Source organism: Xenopus tropicalis, chromosome 1, assembly GCF_000004195.4.
Source record: "Xenopus tropicalis strain Nigerian chromosome 1, UCB_Xtro_10.0, whole genome shotgun sequence".
Taxonomy (NCBI): Eukaryota; Metazoa; Chordata; class Amphibia; order Anura; family Pipidae; genus Xenopus; species Xenopus tropicalis.
Window position 1 is genome coordinate 75069016 of NC_030677.2, and position 21134 is coordinate 75090149.

General features: G+C 42.9%; 2 protein-coding genes across 4 annotated transcripts in view; one reads left to right on the plus strand and one right to left on the minus strand.

Annotated features, from left to right (window-relative positions):
• Positions 1-5645, minus strand: part of rap1gds1 (RAP1, GTP-GDP dissociation stimulator 1) — a 55398-nt gene extending 49753 nt beyond the window's left edge. For both annotated transcript variants that reach the window (XM_004911102.3, XM_002936739.4), the window contains exon 1: positions 5220-5645. In XM_004911102.3, coding sequence (XP_004911159.1) covers positions 5220-5223 — 4 coding nt within the window. In that variant the 5' untranslated portion in view covers positions 5224-5645. The remainder of the gene's footprint in view (positions 1-5219) is intronic.
• A 10320-nt stretch (positions 5646-15965) lies between these two features.
• The window catches only part of stpg2 (sperm-tail PG-rich repeat containing 2), a 288336-nt gene continuing 283167 nt past the window's right edge, over positions 15966-21134 (plus strand). Inside the window, exons 1-2 of one of the 2 annotated variants that reach the window (XM_031903151.1) lie at positions 15966-16125; positions 20209-20320. In XM_031903151.1, the coding sequence (XP_031759011.1) occupies positions 20215-20320 (106 nt within the window). In that variant the 5' untranslated portion in view covers positions 15966-16125; positions 20209-20214. The remainder of the gene's footprint in view (positions 16126-20208; positions 20321-21134) is intronic. The other variant, XM_002936738.5, reaches the window with a different exon arrangement.

Here is a 21134-nt window from a genome sequence, read left to right on the forward strand (position 1 = left end):
ACTTCAAGTGTTTTCAGATAGTTCTCCAGCAATCATTACTTTTCGCTTGCTTTCTCTTAACGGTTACAATTTGCTACATTAGTTTTACATTTATCAGCATCATAAGCACCAACTAAATGTATTATTTGTAACAATTGATTTAATAATAGCAGGGTGAAAATGACAATTTATTATTCTCTTCTGGTAACCTCAGCACACTGATTCTAAAATATGAATATGGCTACTAGCCCCAAAACACAATTTATACTAATGGAAACACCAGTTAATTATATAGAGCAGTGCTGTCCAGCTGGAGGCCTGTGTCCCGCCCCATGTGGCCCTCCTCTGTCTGGCTTCTGTAACTGCTTACCTTTGTGTAAGCTTTAAATTGTATCAGTAATGAGATTTACTGGCACCTCTGCATTGTCACACCTCAAATGCAGGCCGTAAAACTCCTGCGTTGTAGACATGTAAGCCCCTGTATTGCTCACACCTATAGGGCCCTGTATTCACACATGTAATACCCTGCATTCACAACTGTAAGACCTCAGACTGTAAGTGCCCACATTGTTCAGCTGTTCACAAATCAGACAGACTGTAGGAGCAGTGCTGGCACTGTGTCATTGTATGTACTACAGTACAAACTGTTCATCTTCATCCCCTTCCCTACTCTGCCTGCCCTGCTATGCCTTGTCTTTCTGTGCCATACTCTGCCTGCCCTGTGCTGCCTGTGGGAGGTGAACCTGGCAGGGGTTTGTTCTGGGATTTTGTTAGCATTTGGAAATAGTTGTTAGGGGGACCTGCTTGGGGTGCTGTGTTATCTACAGGGGAGGAGGAGCCATATGGTTTCAAGGGTGTATCTTAATATGACATAATAAACTTATTTCTTTCACATATGAGTGAAGAGTGATATTGCTGCAGTGAGGACCAATTATTTTGGGGGGGGGTTTGGTGTGCCACCATCTTTAATGTAGGTATGATCTTAAAAGCTCTTGTGATAACATGGGTGTGGTTTTAAAAAAATGTAGTGGTCAAAAATAGTGATGAGCGAATTTGCAAATCTTTGAAAAGATTCACGAAGTGGCGAAAAATCCGTAAAAATGGCAAAAATGTCACGAGTAAAGAAGAGGGACTTTAAGCCCCAGAATACATCATTTTATAATGGATAAGATCATGTAAAAGGGTTGTATATTTTCCCCTTAACCTGCACTTTAATACTACTCAGCGTTGTAAATGTTTTGCTCTGCAGTTTTATTTTCCTGTTATTGTAGATCACTTATAAAATTCCCAATAAGTGACCCAGACAATGAGAAACCTTCAAGTTGCAGGTTGAAAAGAGGCAGAATAGAAAGGTTCAACAGGCAGTTCTCCTTATAAATAAATTCCCCTTTTATAAAATATAAAGCAACCGAGAAGTAATTTAAAATAGGCCATCTCTAAAATTCAAAAAGTTTAAAAAGAACTTCCCCTTAGATCCCCTAATTTCAGATGAGCACTAAGTTAAGATAGGTTTACATTTTAAAATGTATCAGATAAAGGGTCATGTGAGTTAAGCTACAATTGAAATGATAATGTACTAAAATTCCCAGCACAGTACTTAATCCCTATTTTCAGTGCATACACCAATTAATTGTATAGTGCCTCAAAATGTGTTGGGGCCTTAAAAATATACGGAAATGATAATAGTAATGATATTAAAAATAATATTGACAATATGTTATATACAAACCTGGAATCTGTTGTCTTGTAACCCATTATTCAGAAAGCTCCAATATAAGTAAAATATAATTTCTCATTTTTAAACACACTAGCTTTGTCTCTAAAATAATTATACAGCACCACAAACGTGAAGTCAACTAAGCTAAAATAAATCCATGCTGATGGCAAAGCAAATCTTCTGGGTTTTAAATGTTTAATGTTTTCAAGTAGCTTTAAGGCATGGTGCTCCACATTATGTAAACACCCCTTAATAGGAAAACCCCCTGGATAACAGAGTGTATACCTGCAATATAATATAGAACAGTTCATTTTTGTTAAAGAACTATGTTTCATTTAATTTTGTTCCTCTCGGTGTGTGCACTGGGGGCTATTTGTTTTAAAAAAAAAACCAAAAAACCATTGTATTTGCTATTGGCTATTAACACTGCGTATTGGCTATAACAATAACTATGGATGCACTGAATCCAGGATTCGGTTCAGAATTCTGCCTTTTTCAGCAGGAATCCTTAAAATTGCGTGAATTTATGTCTCATAAACATAGAAGTTGAAAATGTTTTGCCACATTCTGCACATGCGGTTCTCTTAGACATTTCCTTATCCTGATTTACATATGCAAATTAAGATTAGGATTCGGAATTTGGCCGCATCTTTCATGAAGGATTCAGGGTTTGGGCGAATCCCAAAATAGTGGATTCAGTGCATCCCTTGCTATAAAACTGCATTTATTCCCCAGGGCATGTCCAGTTTATATTCCAACATACCTCTCACCCTTTGGTGCAGTTATAGCTCATTGAGTTCACCTCTACAGATGACTCAAGCAGAAATTTGTTCCTCCTCACTGACCAGCACATCTAAATGTCTCTACCTTATAATAACTAAAAAGCTACCACAATCAATCTTTTCTGAGCTTTCCTAAGAAATCACTTTGTACAGAAAGCATTTAAGAACAAACCACACACACACACACGCACTCTCTTCAGAATGTAAAAAACAAGATCATTTTTGCATTACCTTCCAGCGTGACATAACGTCTAGGTTATGAGGTGAGTGGTAAGACGCAGTTTAAATGGGAGCAAAAATCTATGTCAGGCAGGTCAGAAAGCAGGTCTACATTTTAACTTACTACTCTCTAGATGCTAATTTAGCCAACCCAGATTAAGTCAGCAGCTTACTGACTTATGTATGGGGCCAAAATGATGGTCTGTCCAACCAATATCTGGTCTGGGATTGGCAGATACCTATTGAGCAGGCTTAGAATTCCTGTTGGCTGAGGACTGCTTTGGCCTTTTGATGTGGTCAAGTTTGGCCAGGTACCAAACTGCTGAATTAGCTTAATTTGGCCCATTACCTGGATGACCAACAACAAAGATCCACCTGTTTATCAAACTCACTAAATAAGAAGATTTTAAGTCCATTCATTGTCAGACTAAAGAGCTCCTCCACCCAAAAACTGTATAATAAAAAATATATATTTATAAGCAACTTTCCAATATACATTCATTAAATATTTCCAATGGTTTTAAAGTTATTTAAAAATTTAATTGCAGGTGAAAGTTTAGGTTTTCCCTTTTTTTCTCTGATTGTGACTTATGGCTTAAGTCAGTTCTCCATGTGTTTTGATCTGGTGCTTCTGCTATACTGTTTTAGGACTAATAACCAGTAGTCCAAAGAATATAGACATATACTTTTAAAGGGGACCTGTCACCCTAAGAAATAATTCCAAATATTTTGGTATTGTGCTAGTCATGATAAATCACAACAAGCAAGCAAGTGCCATTTTGTGGGCAGTTTTTAAGACAAGCTTTGCATCATCCCAAAATCTTGTTTATGCGACAGAATGGGGGACCTGATGCCCATGCCAATGCAAAGGTTACACAATAAAAGACAGTTAGGAGGGAGGGGGATGTGAGGAGAGCAGGAACATCTAGGAAGTGCTGAATGGAAAGTGAAAGTAACGGCTTGCTCTACAGACAGAGGCAATGTATGATAGACAGCTGAAATTTTCAAATACATTACATACAGGTACGGTTGTTTTAATAAAAAAAAGAGCTTGGGTTTTATATTTAATTTGAAAATAACTTTTATTGTACAGATTTTTATGTCTGGGTGACAGATCCCCTTTAATAGATGTTAAATTTACAAATAACTTTAAAAACATCAAAAAATTGCAGCAATTGTACATTTCAATGTTGCTTAGAACAAAAAAAACTGTTTTTTAACAGGAGGGTGTCTTTAAGTCTTGCCTTGAACACATTTTCTGCCTATTGTTATTTGCATTAATGGACACTCTAACAGGGCAGCAAAATAAAAACAGTTTTTATTTTCAATTCCCTTGGTGCTTCAGAGCAACTGTGGGAGCAGAAGTCTGTTTATGACAGTCTGGGTCTGAGATATTGTTGCACAGCCGGCCTGTAACAAGCAGGACCCTTGGGTTTACTCAAGGGTAGGGTCAGCACAATACTACCTTACTGGTTCAAATTTTGCACCCAGGCCTATGGGGCTCTAGTTATGTGGCTGAGTGTGCCCATAGAAAACTGCAAATTAAACCAACTGCACACAAGATAAAGCCCACATCAGTAAACACATTTCAATATGTGCCATCTATTTACTAAGCCTTTTTTAAAACCAGATATAGCACAGCTTTAGAATCTCAACCTATAGCACTCCAGTTGTTGTCTGACTCTCTGCATAGCCCCAAGATCACAGATTGCATATTAATGACAGCTAAAGGTCTATATGAGACTATGATACGTTGCTACAGCCTCCAGCAATCAAAATACTGTACCTGTTGTGAATACAAGAATGGGTAAAGGCACGTAACAGCTACCAATTGTCAGCTCATAGGACCGATGTCCTTATATGCTCCTGTTTCATTCAGCAACTCTTGATAATAAAGAACCTTGCTGGTACATTGCTGCATAGTGCTGGGTAACTATGTATACATGGTGATGATGATGATGATGATGAAGCTGTTCCTAGGGACTGCTATGTGATCACACATGGGAAACCGATAAGCCATCACGTGTAGACACACGCACAAACATCTGTGCATGGATGGTGCCAGCATGCCAGATGGTCACAATCAGAAATCAGTATAAGAATCTGCATTGCTGCTGCTATGCCATTATTGCTGTGAACTACAGCTCCCAGCATTCCCACCGACACCTGATCTTAAAAGGGCTGGAGCCACAGGCTTCCGCTTAACTAACAGCTGTTTATGGATGTGGGGGGAATGCTGGGATTTGTAGTCCAACAGCTAACATGCCTGTGTAAAAGATGCAGCGAGGAACAGCTGGACAGCAGCATGTCCCAAGCTCCATTGCTGATCAGAAGAGGAAAGAGCGGTCCGTTCATTCATAACAGGGCAGTGACAGGACTGAGATCTGCCATTACACCCCACTAGAATCCCGATACTGGGATGTGCATTGTATTGACCGCATTGTAATGGATATCGCGACAGCCGGTGCCATTCTCTGTAGCACCCAGGGCGCTCCATGTTTGGGTGTCAGTGTCACACTCACCCATGCTGCTGTCCCCTCCGGTCTGGTTACACCGGGTGTCTGGCTCTCCCACCCTCCTTCGATCACCAGTAGCAGCTGCCGGTCACGTGAGCGCCGTTTCAGCCTTTGGGTGTGTGGGTACCTTCCTTGCGCCGCCACACGCTCGCTTTCCTCTGCTTCTCGGGAGCGCGCATGGGAGGCGGTGCGACCAGGCGCGCCCCCGCTCTCTCTCATGCACGGAAGTGTCAGAGCCTCCAGGGCCGGGGCCCCACCCGCCTGCACAGCTGCGCTTTAGGTGAGCTTAGCGGCTGCCTGGCTGGGGAGGATGCGCTTGTCCTGGGTTCATTACGGCTTATAAGGTCTGCCCATGAGAGGATTGGAGGGAACGCTGTTAAAATCAGCAGCTGCGTTTCCTTGTAAGCATGCCTTATGCAAGCCAGTACCATGGTGCAATCCTATCTGCTGGGCACATTCCATTTATAAGCCATAAGCCAATTTTACCTGCCAGCTCATTTTTGGAGTGCGTATTTATTTTCCCGTATGTACGCTCAACATGATAGGGACTAACTGACATTATATGTAAAATTCAAGGTCTATAGCTGTGTATTTGATACTACTGAAAAATAAACATGATACGTGGCCCTTGGTATATGATTTTATAGTGCTAGAAAGGGCTCTGGATTTATACAGGTATGTATAACAAGTAGGCTATGTAAGAAAAAGAAGGTAAACAGTACAAGTAAGGTTTGTACATTTGCAGGGAATGTTAGGGCCCTTACACGCTGGCACTTCAATATGTGTCTACTAAAACGGTGTGGGACTGGTCCATCGGGATACCAGGAAAACTGGGCCCTCTTGCTTCTTTTTGCTGGAGTTGGACTGGTCCATCGGGATACCAGGAAAACTGGGCCCTCTTGCTTCTTTTTGCTGGAGTTAGACTGGTCCATCGGGATACCAGGAAAACTGGGCCCTCTTGCTTCTTTTTGCTGGAGTTGGACTGGTCCATCGGGATACCAGGAAAACTGGGCCCTCTTGCTTCTTTTTGCTGGAGTTGGACTGGTCCATCGGGATACCGGGAAAACTGGGCCCTCTTGCTTCTTTTTGCTGGAGTTGGACTGGTCCATCGGGATACCGGGAAAACTGGGCCCTCTTGCTTCTTTTTGCTGGAGTTGGACTGGTCCATCGGAATACCAGGAAAACTGGGCCCTCTTGCTTCTTTTTGCTGGAGTTGGACTGGTCCATCGGGATACCAGGAAAACTGGGCCCTCTTGCTTCGTTTTGCTGGAGTTGGACTGGTCCATCGGGATACCAGGAAAACTGGGCCCTCTTGCTTCTTTTTGCTGGAGTTGGACTGGTCCATCGGGATACCAGGAAAACTGGGCCCTCTTGCTTCTTTTTGCTGGAGTTGGACTGGTCCATCGGGATACCAGGAAAACTGGGCCCTCTTGCTTCTTTTTGCTGGAGTTAGACTGGTCCATCGGGATACCAGGAAAACTGGGCCCTCTTGCTTCTTTTTGCTGGAGTTGGACTGGTCCATCGGGATACCAGGAAAACTGGGCCCTCTTGCTTCTTTTTGCTGGAGTTGGACTGGTCCATCGGGATACCAGGAAAACTGGGCCCTCTTGCTTCTTTTTGCTGGAGTTGGACTGGTCCATCGGGATACCGGGAAAACTGGGCCCTCTTGCTTCTTTTTGCTGGAGTTGGACTGGTCCATCGGGATACCGGGAAAACTGGGCCCTCTTGCTTCTTTTTGCTGGAGTTGGACTGGTCCATCGGAATACCAGGAAAACTGGGCCCTCTTGCTTCTTTTTGCTGGAGTTGGACTGGTCCATCGGGATACCAGGAAAACTGGGCCCTCTTGCTTCGTTTTGCTGGAGTTGGACTGGTCCATCGGGATACCAGGAAAACTGGGCCCTCTTGCTTCTTTTTGCTGGAGTTGGACTGGTCCATCGGGATACCAGGAAAACTGGGCCCTCTTGCTTCTTTTTGCTGGAGTTGGACTGGTCCATCGGGATACAAGGAAAACTGGGCCCTCTTGCTTCTTTTTGCTGGAGTTGGACTGGTCCATCGGGATACCAGGAAAACTGGGCCCTCTTGCTTCTTTTTGCTGGAGTTGGACTGGTCCATTGGGATACCAGGAAAACTGGGCCCTCTTGCTTCTTTTTGCTGGAGTTGGACTGGTCCATCGGGATACCAGGAAAACTGGGCCCTCTTGCTTCTTTTTGCTGGAGTTAGACTGGTCCATCGGGATACCAGGAAAACTGGGCCCTCTTGCTTCTTTTTGCTGGAGTTGGACTGGTCCATCGGGATACCAGGAAAACTGGGCCCTCTTGCTTCTTTTTGCTGGAGTTGGACTGGTCCATCGGGATACCAGGAAAACTGGGCCCTCTTGCTTCTTTTTGCTGGAGTTGGACTGGTCCATCGGGATACCGGGAAAACTGGGCCCTCTTGCTTCTTTTTGCTGGAGTTGGACTGGTCCATCGGGATACCGGGAAAACTGGGCCCTCTTGCTTCTTTTTGCTGGAGTTGGACTGGTCCATCGGAATACCAGGAAAACTGGGCCCTCTTGCTTCTTTTTGCTGGAGTTGGACTGGTCCATCGGGATACCAGGAAAACTGGGCCCTCTTGCTTCGTTTTGCTGGAGTTGGACTGGTCCATCGGGATACCAGGAAAACTGGGCCCTCTTGCTTCTTTTTGCTGGAGTTGGACTGGTCCATCGGGATACCAGGAAAACTGGGCCCTCTTGCTTCTTTTTGCTGGAGTTGGACTGGTCCATCGGGATACCAGGAAAACTGGGCCCTCTTGCTTCTTTTTGCTGGAGTTAGACTGGTCCATCGGGATACCAGGAAAACTGGGCCCTCTTGCTTCTTTTTGCTGGAGTTGGACTGGTCCATCGGGATACCAGGAAAACTGGGCCCTCTTGCTTCTTTTTGCTGGAGTTGGACTGGTCCATCGGGATACCAGGAAAACTGGGCCCTCTTGCTTCTTTTTGCTGGAGTTGGACTGGTCCATCGGGATACCGGGAAAACTGGGCCCTCTTGCTTCTTTTTGCTGGAGTTGGACTGGTCCATCGGGATACCGGGAAAACTGGGCCCTCTTGCTTCTTTTTGCTGGAGTTGGACTGGTCCATCGGAATACCAGGAAAACTGGGCCCTCTTGCTTCTTTTTGCTGGAGTTGGACTGGTCCATCGGGATACCAGGAAAACTGGGCCCTCTTGCTTCGTTTTGCTGGAGTTGGACTGGTCCATCGGGATACCAGGAAAACTGGGCCCTCTTGCTTCTTTTTGCTGGAGTTGGACTGGTCCATCGGGATACCAGGAAAACTGGGCCCTCTTGCTTCTTTTTGCTGGAGTTGGACTGGTCCATCGGGATACAAGGAAAACTGGGCCCTCTTGCTTCTTTTTGCTGGAGTTGGACTGGTCCATCGGGATACCAGGAAAACTGGGCCCTCTTGCTTCTTTTTGCTGGAGTTGGACTGGTCCATCGGGATACAAGGAAAACTGGGCCCTCTTGCTTCTTTTTGCTGGAGTTGGACTGGTCCATCGGGATACCAGGAAAACTGGGCCCTCTTGCTTCTTTTTGCTGGAGTTGGACTGGTCCATCGGGATACAAGGAAAACTGGGCCCTCTTGCTTCTTTTTGCTGGAGTTGGACTGGTCCATCGGGATACCAGGAAAACTGGGCCCTCTTGCTTCTTTTTGCTGGAGTTGGACTGGTCCATCGGGATACCAGGAAAACTGGGCCCTCTTGCTTCTTTTTGCTGGAGTTGGACTGGTCCATCGGGATACCAGGAAAACTGGGCCCTCTTGCTTCTTTTTGCTGGAGTTGGACTGGTCCATCGGGATACCAGGAAAACTCGGCCCTCTTGCTTCTTTTTGCTGGAGTTGGACTGGTCCATCGGGATACCAGGAAAACTGGGCCCTCTTGCTTCTTTTTGCTGGAGTTAGACTGGTCCATCGGGATACCAGGAAAACTGGGCCCTCTTGCTTCTTTTTGCTGGAGTTGGACTGGTCCATCGGGATACCAGGAAAACTGGGCCCTCTTGCTTCTTTTTGCTGGAGTTAGACTGGTCCATCAGGATACCGGGAAAACTGGGCCCTCTTGCTTCTTTTTGCTGGAGTTGGACTGGTCCATCAGGATACAAGGAAAACTGGGCCCTCTTGTTTCTTTTTGCTGGAGTTAGACTGGTCCATCAGGATACCAGGAAAACTCTCGGTGGGCTGCTTTATGGTCATTCCCTGTTCATGTATGATAACAAAGAGGAACACAGAGACTATGATAAAAAAGAGACTAAATAAGCAATAGGAGAAATAATAGTTTAGAGAGAGCGGACCCATGGTCCAAGGTTTTCTGGTGATCCCCTGGCATCTCAGTCTGACACCAGGGCCGGAACTAGGGGTAGGCAGAAGAGGCACCTGCCTAGGGTGCAACAGTGGGGGGGCACCAGGCAGGTACCTCTTTTTTTCACCTATCACTAGTTCCAGGCCCTTTCCCTCCACAGCAGTACCCCCCGCTAGTGGCCCTGGCAACCCTGCCTCCCTGTGTGTGCACATTGTGCTTGCGCATGTGTGAGTGCACACAGAAGGAGGGCAGGCCAAGCCGACCAGGTTTCCTAGGGCAGCTTGGCCCAGCACGGTACTGAAATACATGCTGAATTCATCAAACCACATACAGTATATCGTGTGTATATGTTTGTTTTTAAGCTGGTTAGGGTTTTATGAGTTTAAAGGAGACATATCCTATAAAAATTATGAATGTGCCAGTGAATTATACTTCTCTAGATATAGAAGGATTGTGCTTTAAAAAGTTGTGTTTCTGATTTATTGAGAAATTCCACAAAAACCCCACTAGCCCCGCCCATCTGTTCCACTTCCTGCTGGCTAAATTCTCTGGATGAGCTGGGGAGCCGGCGGCCCTCCATACACTGCACCGTAGGATAGGAACCAATCAGCAGCTAAGCTGACCTGATAGGGAACTGAAGCCTGTCTGTGCTTGTGTGACTGCAGGGCTGTGATTGGCTATCCCCCTCCTACTGTTCTTCTGGCAGGGACCGTTAGTACACGCCCACTCTTCATTTCAAATTTAATCAGAGAAGTGAGTGGATCTATAGGGAGCTCCAACAAAGGGGCCATTTTTACAGAGAGGATTAATTTTAAGCACAAAGGGAAACCAGCACCATATATTTTTCATAATTGCCTACAAAATTAGGGTTTTTCCCATTTATCCAATATGTCTCCTTTAACCTGAATTTCTTCAAGGCTAAAGCCCCACGGAGAGAGTAGTCACCCGCGATAAATCTCTTGACTTCTGAAAAGGAAGCAATGTGTAGGCCTTTCCACCTGCGATTCACTTTTTTGCCAGTGGAAAGGCAAGTGCAAAGACAGATGAGTTACCTGCAGTAGCAGAGATTTATCACAGGCAATTAATCTCTCTGTGGGGCATTAACTTAAAAGTGGCCATATCTCCTTCCCCTACTACAGCCAGAAATATGCCTATTAGGTCTTGTGGATGACCTCGTCCCAACTAACTATGCCAGAATTTTGATAAGATCACTATTATATTACGCCAAAAAAGTGCTAATCATGCATTGGATGGCCCCTCTACCCCCCCGGAAGACTGCGTGGGTAGATTTGGTCAATAAAACGCTTCCGCTAATTAAGCTTACATATGAAGCCAGGGGCCAACCAAACAAATTCGACAGAATCTGGGGAGGATGGTTAGACGCTCATTTAAATGACTTACCTTGAAGCACATGTGAATAAACTTATATGTTCTGTATAATAAAATGGAAAACTCAACAATGGCTGTATCCCCCCCCCTCCCCTCTTTCCTTCTGTATCCCAACCCTATATATTGGGAAACCAATAAAAAGAATTTCTGTTAAAAAAAAGTGGCCATATATGTAGCAATTTCAATCTTTCGTGTGACCATTGGTCACACGAAAAATTGCTCCCACTGACGTTCAGGGCTGAATCGTCAGATAAGAAGTTCGAAAAAATACAACCCGGATTCCAAAAAAGTTGGGACACTAAACAAATTGTGAATAAAAACTGAACGCAATGATGTGGAGGTGCCAACTTCTAATATTTTATTCAGAATAGAACATAAATCACGGAACAAAGGTTTAAACTGAGAAAATGTACCATTTTAAGGGAAAAATATGTTGATTCAGAATTTCATGGTATCAACAAATCCCAAAAAAGTTGGGTCAAGGCCATTTTCACCACTGCGTGGCATCTCCCCTTCTTACAACATTCAACAGACGTCTGGGGACCGAGGAGACCAGTTTCTCAAGTTTAGGAATAGGAATGCTCTCCTATTCTTGTCTAATACAGGCCTCTAACTGTTCAATCGTCTTGGGCCTTCTTTGTCGCACCTTCCTCTTTATGATGCGTCAAATGTTCTCTATAGGTGAAAGATCTGGACTGCAGACTGGCCATTTCAGTACCCGGATCCTTCTCCTACGCAGCCATGATGTTGTGATTGATGCAGAATTTGGTCTGGCATTATCTTGTTGAAAAATGCAGGGTCTTCCCTGAAAGAGATGACGTCTGGATGGGAGCATATGTTGTTCTAGAACCTGAATATATTGATGCTGCCTTTCCAGACATGCAAGCTGCCCATGCCACACGCACTCATGCAATCCCATACCAACTTGGGTTGTCCTTGGTTGTCCTTGTCCTCTTTGGTCCGGATGACATGGCGTCCCAGATTTCCAAAAAGAACTTTGAATCGTGACTCGTCTGACCACAGAACAGTCTTCCATTTTGCCACACTCCATTTTAAATGATCCCTGGCCCAGTGAAAACGCCTGAGCTTGTGGATCTTGCTTAGAAATGGCTTCTTCTTCACACTGTAGAGTTTCAGCTGGCAACGGCGGATGGCACGGTGGATTGTGTTCACTGACAATGGTTTCTGGAAGTATTCCTGAGCCCATTCTGTGATTTCCTTTACAGTACAGCATTCCTGTTTGTGGTGCAGTGTCGTTTAAGGGCCCGGAGATCACGGGCATCCAGTATGGTTTTACGGCCTTGACCCTTACGCACAGAGATTGTTCCAGATTCTCTGAATCTTCTGATGATGTTATGCACAGTTGATGATGATAGATGCAAAATCTTTGCAATTTTTCGCTGGGTAACACCTTTCTGATATTGCTCCACTATCTTTCTGCGCAACATTGTGGGAATTGGTGATCCTCTACCCATCTTGGCTTCTGAGAGACACTGCCACTCTGAGAAGCTCTTTTTATACCCAATCATGTTGCCAATTGACCTAATTAGGGTTATTTGGTCTTCCAGCTCTTCGTTATGCTCAAATTTACTTTTTCCAGCCTCTACTGGAATCTACTTGTCCCAACTTTTTTGGGATTTGCTGACACCATGAAATTCTGAATCAACATATTTTTCCCTTAAAATGGTACATTTTCTCAGTTTAAACTTTTGTTCCGTGATTTATGTTCTATTCTGAGTAAAATATTAGAAGTTGGCACCTCCACATCATTGCGTTCAGTTTTTATTCACAATTTGTTTAGTGTCCCAACTTTTTTGGAATCCGGTTTGTAGGAATTCTACCTCCACCTGCTGATTCAGCCCTGTATGTAGATTGCTCGAGCGCCATTAACCTGATATCTGCAGCCTTTTATATATATTGTTTATATAATAAATATATAAACAGATAAATAGGGTTATGTAATGTAATGCACTAATTTTGCCCAGCAGCAGGAGATAGGGATGCAGTGGCACTGCCTGCGGCAAGGGACACTAGAAAGTACAGGGATGCAGCTTGTAGGTACATGTTGGGGGGTATGGTTTGTGGCTGGTGTGTTTGTGACAATATGGGGACCTGTGCTGCTGGGGTGAGGGCCCTCGAAGTGGCAGTCCTAGTGGGCCCCTGACACCTCAGTCTGACACTGGTTGCTAGACCTGGTGCAAATTTTAAATTTCTAACAATATTACTCCTTTAGCCTTTGCCTTCTTGCCTATGGGTACAGAACAGTGCTATACAGGACCAGTGTCTGTATGTGATGTCCTGTGGTTGAGCCCTCTGTGATTTAACAAAGCAGGCAATGGAATAAGAGAACTTTTGCACAATAGGACTGTTCTTTTCTCCCCTATTAAAGGAGTAGTTCACCTTAATATGAACATTCACAAGGTTATGTAACATAAGGTGCAGGTTTCCTACAGGTCTAATCATATAGCAATCAGCAGGTAGCATTCACTGGATACCTGTTTAAAAGCAAACATCATATTGGTTGCTCTGGGTTACTGCAACTAGTTATACTTACTGCATTTTAGTTAGTATGACTTAGACAACCATACATAATTATTGTAGAATATAACTGTCTAGCAGTGTGAATAGTTCAATAAGGCCCTAAATATACAGAACAATAGTAATTACCACAGTTCCACACATAAAATATTAATTTAGAGCACATAAATAAGAATAAAAAAAAAATTATATTCAAGTTAATCATCAGTGGTATTATCTCCATTGGCCCTTGACTCCTTCCTCCTCACACATTTCGCAACATTAGGTACTTAATCAGAAAAAATCAAATGGGTCAGTGGAGAACTGAGATAACCCTATCTGCTGAAAGGTATGGAATAATATGATTTTAAATGTGCACCCAACAAATGTTTTATGTGTAGAACTGCAATGAGTTAACACAGTATAGACAATGGTATTCTAAACAAGCCTGAAGTCTTTTTTTTTTTTTTTTTTAATGATTTCATACCTTATTCAGTGGCTTTCCAGTTCGGACTTTTGTATTCTTGCTAACATATAATTATCATGTATTTATAAAGTGCCACCAATTTCTGCATTGCTGTAAAATAAATGGGTGTAGAAATTGAACATACAGACTTACATACAAAGCAGCCAATAAGCGATATAGGAGGTAAAGAGGACCCTGCCCCAAAAGAGCTTACAATCTATTCCAGTAAGTGACATTACATCCAATAACACATGCATACATATATGCATAAATATACTGTACATTTACTTAGAGTGTTATTAATTTGACTAAATTAAACTGTAAACTCTTTTAACACATATTTGTTGATGCATAACTGCCTGCACTATATTCATTACATAAAACTGTTAATTATACCATATACCTATAGAGTATTTATGGGTACCAGGCCCATCTAGGCAAATTTATTTTGGCACAATTTTGTGGACATATGGCAAAGCAAAACATCTCAATTTAGTAATCAAGTTTTGAAAATGTCGTAAAGGAATGTGCTTGCCTTGACAGCCAGGTTTGAAAAACTAGAAAATGAATAGAACAGAAATATAAGAAATAATAAATAACTTGCCTCAGGATGTTTCTGCGTTCTTATGTAGAATAGAATGAACATCAGTTAAAAGATACAAAAATAAGATAAAAGTTGCAAAGTTTACACCAGATATAGTAATCCATCTCAGTCAAACAGAAAGTAGAATTTACTGCTATTCTGTTTTAAAGCAAACATATAATCAGGCCCTGGCTGGCAATGTGTGGATTCTGGAAAATGCCAGACAGCTACTGTAAGATATCATAGACTGTCACTATTTATTGGGCTGGTGTGGGCTGTCTAGGTGTACTTAAGGGCTCTGGCACATGGGGAGATTAGTCGCCTGCGACAAATCTCCCTTGTCACGGGCGACTATTCTCCCCGAACTACCATCCCACCAGCGAACATGTAAGTCGCCGGTGGGATGGCACGCGCTGCGCAGGCGATTTCGGCAAATCGGCGAAGTTGCCTCGCGAGGCTTTTTCTGCAATTTCCCGAAATCGCACCGCCGCGTGTGCCATCCCACTGGCGACTTACATTTTCGCCGGTGGGATGGCAGGTGATGGCAACTCGGGGAGATTAGTCGCCCGCGAACAGGGAGTTTTGTCGCGGGTGACTAATCTCCCCATGTGCCAGAGCCCTAAAGGGCAGTAGCTAGAGGCAGCCAAGCCGACTGGGCACCCTAGGCAATCCGGCCTCCATGTGTGCATGCGTGTGAACAAGGCGCAGGAACAGTTACATTGTGGGGAGGGGGTTGGTACTTCTCAATAAGAAGCACCGGCAGGGGCACAGTCTAGTGGTAGGCAGAAGAGGGGCCTGGTGCCCCCCATGGTTGCACCCTAGGCAGGTGCCTCTTATGCCTACCACTAGATCTGGCCCTGGCAATAGCACTTGGTAAGATTTGTCACCCATGGTATAGCTGTGCTTCCACAAGCAACAAATCTCCCAAAAATGCTTTGCCATTGCATAGCATTAGGATCATTACAAGTAAAACAGCAATCTAGCTTAATTGCAAGGAAAAGCAATAGTAAGCAGTTTCCCAAGATTAAGCTAGATTGCCTTATGTTTAGGAATGGCAATGCATTTTTGGAAAATATTGGGGTTGGGATTTCAGTACCTCACAAAAGCTAATTTAGGGTGAATTCTTTTTCATATTTTTTATTTGCCTGACATGACATACAGATACAATCTGTATATATATTCATTTTGGTTTTTGTTACTAGCCCTTTATATCTGCAGAATATATATCAAACTGCAATTTCTAGTTATAAGGGTCACGATATGCACATAGCAACCATTGTTAAAAGCCTCGGAAGAAACAGAATGTAGGGAAGAGGAGAAGCAAAGTCAGAGTGCTAATTTAATTATAAACGTAACATAGAAGAGTGCGGTCTGTCAGGCTCCTTTATCGACTGCATTAGAAACATAGCTCATGGGCGCCCTCCAGTGTTCATTTGTGGGCGGCGTCACTCGTGGTCTCCAAGGGAACGAGTCGCAGCAGTGCGAGTTGTTGGACTAATCCCGAGTCGGATCGATATCAGCAGTGCAAGAACCGGAGCAGTCTCCCTCTGAATCAGCAGGTCTCTCGGCGAGATTTGCACGTTTGATTGGGGTAGTGAGCTTGCTGCAGCTAAGGAGCCCAGAAAACTGTATGTATGCATATTAAATGGACTAAAACTGAGTTCTGAGCGGTCAGATCAAGCGGTATCTATAGGGCAGCAATGGAGGCAGTTCATCAGTAGGGGGCGCAGCTTGGGTTCCAAAAAAAAATATTCAGTACATTATGGCACAATAAGTGATATTATAAAATAATTTATGTCTGGTCTTAATTTTTATACCTTATATTCTATAGTCTTTCAGTTTTAAATGTGAACAACTATCCCTCTTGCCTTAGCCGCCAGACAGTGGTTTGGAGATGGCTTTTAAAGAAAGCTAAGCAATAACAGTAACATTTTAGCCTCACAATTTTTTCCTTTTTTGATTGCCAGAGTCACTGACACCCCCCTCAAAAAGTAGCATTTTATATTGTAAAATGGAAAAGTGCAGAATATGAAGGCAAAAAAGTCAAAAACATTAAGGCCAATTTAAAAGTTGCTCTAAATAAACAGATCTGTAACAAAGGAAAAGTTAATTGAAAGGAGAACCAAAGCTTAACTAAAGAAGTAGGACAAAAAATGTTGTACATTATGTTTTGGCCTTCTGTACCAGCCCAGGGCAACCACAGCCCTTTAAATCTGTACCTCTAAAGATACCCCCAGTAGCTCCCCATCTTTCTCTGCTAAATATAAATGTCATAATATAAGGCTGCTTAATAAATAATACAGATTATTAGTACAAGCTTTGAAACCAGTGCAATTAGCATCTGAATTCAATAATTAGCCGTGTTGCATCATTCTATATGATGGCAAACCCCATTCTGCTTGATAATTTGTGATGACCCTAACTTTGCTTCCCAGCTGCCCAGAGCACAGTGAGCATGTAAGTGTCAGGGTCAGACTGGGGGGTGCAGGGCCCACCAGGGATCCTGCCTCAAGTGCCCCTGCACCCCCCAATGGCTCCTGCCACCTTCACACCAAGGGGCCCCCACTACCCGGCCGACCCCAGCACGCGTACCTGCAGAGTGCTGGTGAGTGAGACCGGCGATACGCCCCCTGATCCCCTTCTGAACATGCCCCCATTTCTCCTTCTGAACATGTTTCCTGCTCCCCTTCTGGATACGCCGCCTGCCCCTCTTCGAACATGTCCGCTGCTCCCCTTCTGAACACGCCTCCTGCTCCCCCTTTGAACAGCCCCCTGTTCCCCTTCTAAACGCCGATCTAATGGAGCGCCCTGCGGGCATCAGGTCTGGGCCGCCAGTCTGACCCTGACATTTGACATTGCTACTATAGAAATGCTGAACCTTTAAGCTGGTGCAATACATTCAGTATATAAAATATTGCATTCCTTGCAATATTCATTTGTAAGGTTTAGTTCTCTTTTAAAGGTAAACTTCTGCTCTAATAGGAGGAAAGAAAACAGAGTTAGGAAGGCTAGAAAAATAAAAGTATTTTTTTGCCAAGGACCCCTTTTGAGGCAAAGGGGTTCAGGACAGTTGAAATGCCCTAAAAAGGGTTTAATTTCATATGAAAGGATGTTCATTTTCTTTACAAAGCACTGGTAAGGCTTCATCTAAAAAATGCAGTTCTGTTTTGGTTTCCAATTTCCAATAAAAAGAATATTAAACAAGTAGTTCACATTAAGTTAATTTTTAGTATGTTATAGAATGGTCAGTGTTTAGCAACTTTTCAGTTGGTCTTTTGTTTTTATAGTTTTTGAATAACTGAAGTTTTTCTTCTGCCCCTTTCAGCTTTAAAATTTGGGTGATTGACCCCGGCTGTTAAAAAGTATTGCTACAATTTTATTTTTATTTACATTTCATATTTCAGTCTTTCATTTAAACAATTGCCTGGTTCTATGGTAATTTGGACCCTAGCAAACAGATAGCTGCTGAAATTCCAAACTGGAGAGCTGCTGAACAAATAGCTAAATAATTCAAAACCACAAATAATAACAAATGAAGACCTAATGCAAATTGTCTTAGAATATCCTACATTTTACTAAAAATTTTAAGGTGAACAACTCCTAACTGAAATAGCGAAAGTCCAAAGAAGAGTAACTAAGTTAATCAGTGGCATGAAATGTCACAAAAGGTTGGCCAAGTTGGGATTGTTTACACTGGAAAAGAGGTGCTTGAGGGGGATATTATAGCTATATGTATACAAAGTAACCATATAATAAACTCTGTGATTCCTAATTCTTCAGAATATCCTTCCAGAGGACATCTTAGGCCTATTTCAAATGGGGTTGATTCTCTGCCTGCGAATAAGGGGCTAATTCTCAGCTCTGTGTGTGGCATTAGCCTTGGACTACAGCCACACCAGGCTAATTCTTAGCCTACAGATAAGGTACAGGCCAACAGTCAGTGTCTACACTCTGCTCAGCCTACTCCTGTGGCTGCACCCAGAACCACTGCATCAGCGCAGGCACCAAAATGCATACTCACAAATGTTGCCACTGAAATCCACTCCATGTGCCTGCATCTGGCCCAGCACAATGGCTGTGGGTGCACTGACAGGGCTAGGCTGATCAGAGCATGGGGACTGATTGTGTTTATCTGCATGCCGATCCTAAGGTTGACAATCAGCCTGGTGTGGCATTAGCCGTAAAGAATAAATATATTTCTTTACATTGAGAGCTGTTAGGTTGAGGAATTCTGTTCCTGAAATAGTTGTTCTGGCAAATACATTAGATAGCGAGACTTTGCATTCTCTCGCATTTTATGTGGATTTCGGCTACATGGTCCTGCACCCAAGCGTATTCCATTCAGGTGCAAGCACAGGTAGGAGCATATGGCGCATATTTTCCGAAAATATATGCCATACGCATGGTGTGGCATTAGCCATAGGGGCATGCAGGAATCTTTCCCCTTATGAGGCAAATTGGTCAGATTTTTAATTATGTTTGTATACAGCTGAACTGAATCCTGACGTAGTAAAGGCTCAAAATCTGGTAACTCATGGCAACCAAGTTTTATAGCTAAATAGTAACGCCTAGTAAATGCTACCTGCTGATTGGTTATTATGAGTCACAAGTCATGTTACCTTAAAGCACTGAACAAGTGAAGGCAACACAAAATTTCCTTTTGGATCAAATTATTATATATTATTATATGCTATTAGACCTCAGATTCAGTTTGAGAGTAAGTGTTTGTGAAGGGTTTATTTGCCAGGTTTAAAAATTATGGATTTGGAGCATTTTGCCTTAAATTATGGCCTAGAGGCATATCAATACAGACAATTCACTCCAGTTTGTCAGAGGAAAGCTTTAAAAACTGTACACAAGTAAACAGTGGTACAGGTATAGGACCCATTATCCAGAATGCTCGGGACCAAGGGTATTCCGGATAAGGGGTCTTTCCGTAATTTGGATCTCCATACCTTAAGTCTACTAAAGAATCAATAAAAAATTAATTAAACCATATGGGATTGTTTTGCATCCAATAAGGATTATTTATATCTTAGTTGGGATCAATTACAAGGTACTGTTTTATTAGTACAGAGAAAAAGGAAATCAGTTTTAAAATTCTGACTTATTTGATTAAAATGGAGTTTATGGGAGACGGGCATTCCGTAATTCGGAGCTTTCTGGATAACGGGTTTCCGGATAAGGGATCCTATACCTGTATTAGGTTCTCATGTAGGGAACTCTTCACAGGGTTGGTTTACCTTAAATTATCTTTTAGTGTGTTATAGAATGCCCAGCTCTTAGAAACTTTTTGTTTATTGCTTTTGAATTATGGTCCCACTGTTTTATTGTTATTGTTACTCCTTATGACTTATTTTTCCATTCAGGTCCTGTCCTATAAATACATTAGTCTCTCATTCAAACCACTCCCTGATTGCTAAGGTAATTTGAACCTTAGCGACCATACAGTTGCTGAAATTACAAACTGAAGAGTGCACGAATAACAAGTGAACTAATTACAAAACCACAAATAATAAAAAATAAAGACCTATTGCAAATTACCTCAACAACTTCTATAAATATGCTACTTTAATTTATGGGTCATAAGTCTGCTAGTGGAGGGGGCATAATCACCACTGCAAATGATTCTGATCCCATTAATCCCTCTGGTGTTTATTTTGTGCTGGTGCTATTTAAATCACCCAATAAATCTGTATGCTTTTCTTTCTTAAGGCCAGGATGTATGATCGGGCTCCCCGGACTTTTGTACACCCAGTGGGAAGCACTCAGGAAAATGTGGGTCCTGGATCTTATAACCTCATTTCTGAGAAGTCACATAAACCAGGTGAAGGGAGAATTTTTGCAATGCTATACTTTTATTATAATTTAGTAGAAAAGGTACAACTTTTCATTTACCAACAATGACATATCAGATTCTTATATTAAGGGCATACATTACTTATTGGTAATAATAGAATGGCAGTGGGAGTTGGTGTGCACTGGGTGGGTTTGATGGCAAAGACCAGGGGTGTTTCAGTGGCAGGTAAGGTGGGGGCTAGGGTGGTGCTTGTTGTCACCACCCGGCAACAGTACAGGAGTGGTGGACTCTTACATAGTTACATAAAGTTACATAGGGTTGCAAAAAGGCCACAGTCCATCAAGTTCAACCCTTCTTAGGGGCAGATTCATCAAAGTATGAGATTACAGCTCACCACAGTAATTAAAAGTAAAAATTCCACTGCTCTCTATTCATTCCTGTAGGATTTTTAGGCGTATATATCAATTGCTAAAAGATAGGGTTTAAGAATTTAACTACCGTGAGCTCTAATGCTCACATTTTCATAAATCTGTACCTTGAGGTTGGGCTCACCAGTGGGCCTTAGGTAACCAATACAGGCACCAATTCAAGCTCCAGCAAAGTGCCACACTTACTGTAATTTGGACAAGAACTGTAGCACCTTGTCATCCGGGCTAAAAGTTGGAGAATATTCCCGTGAAATGCAAATCGCGCTTTTTTTTTTTTTTATCTTTCTTGATATGTGGACTGCACCCATGCCCAGTGACTCAGGTTGCTTATAATTTGAAATCTTTGTGAAACGTTGAAATTTCACCAAATGCATTGAAGTCAATGGGCATATTTCTTGGCAACCTTTTTCATT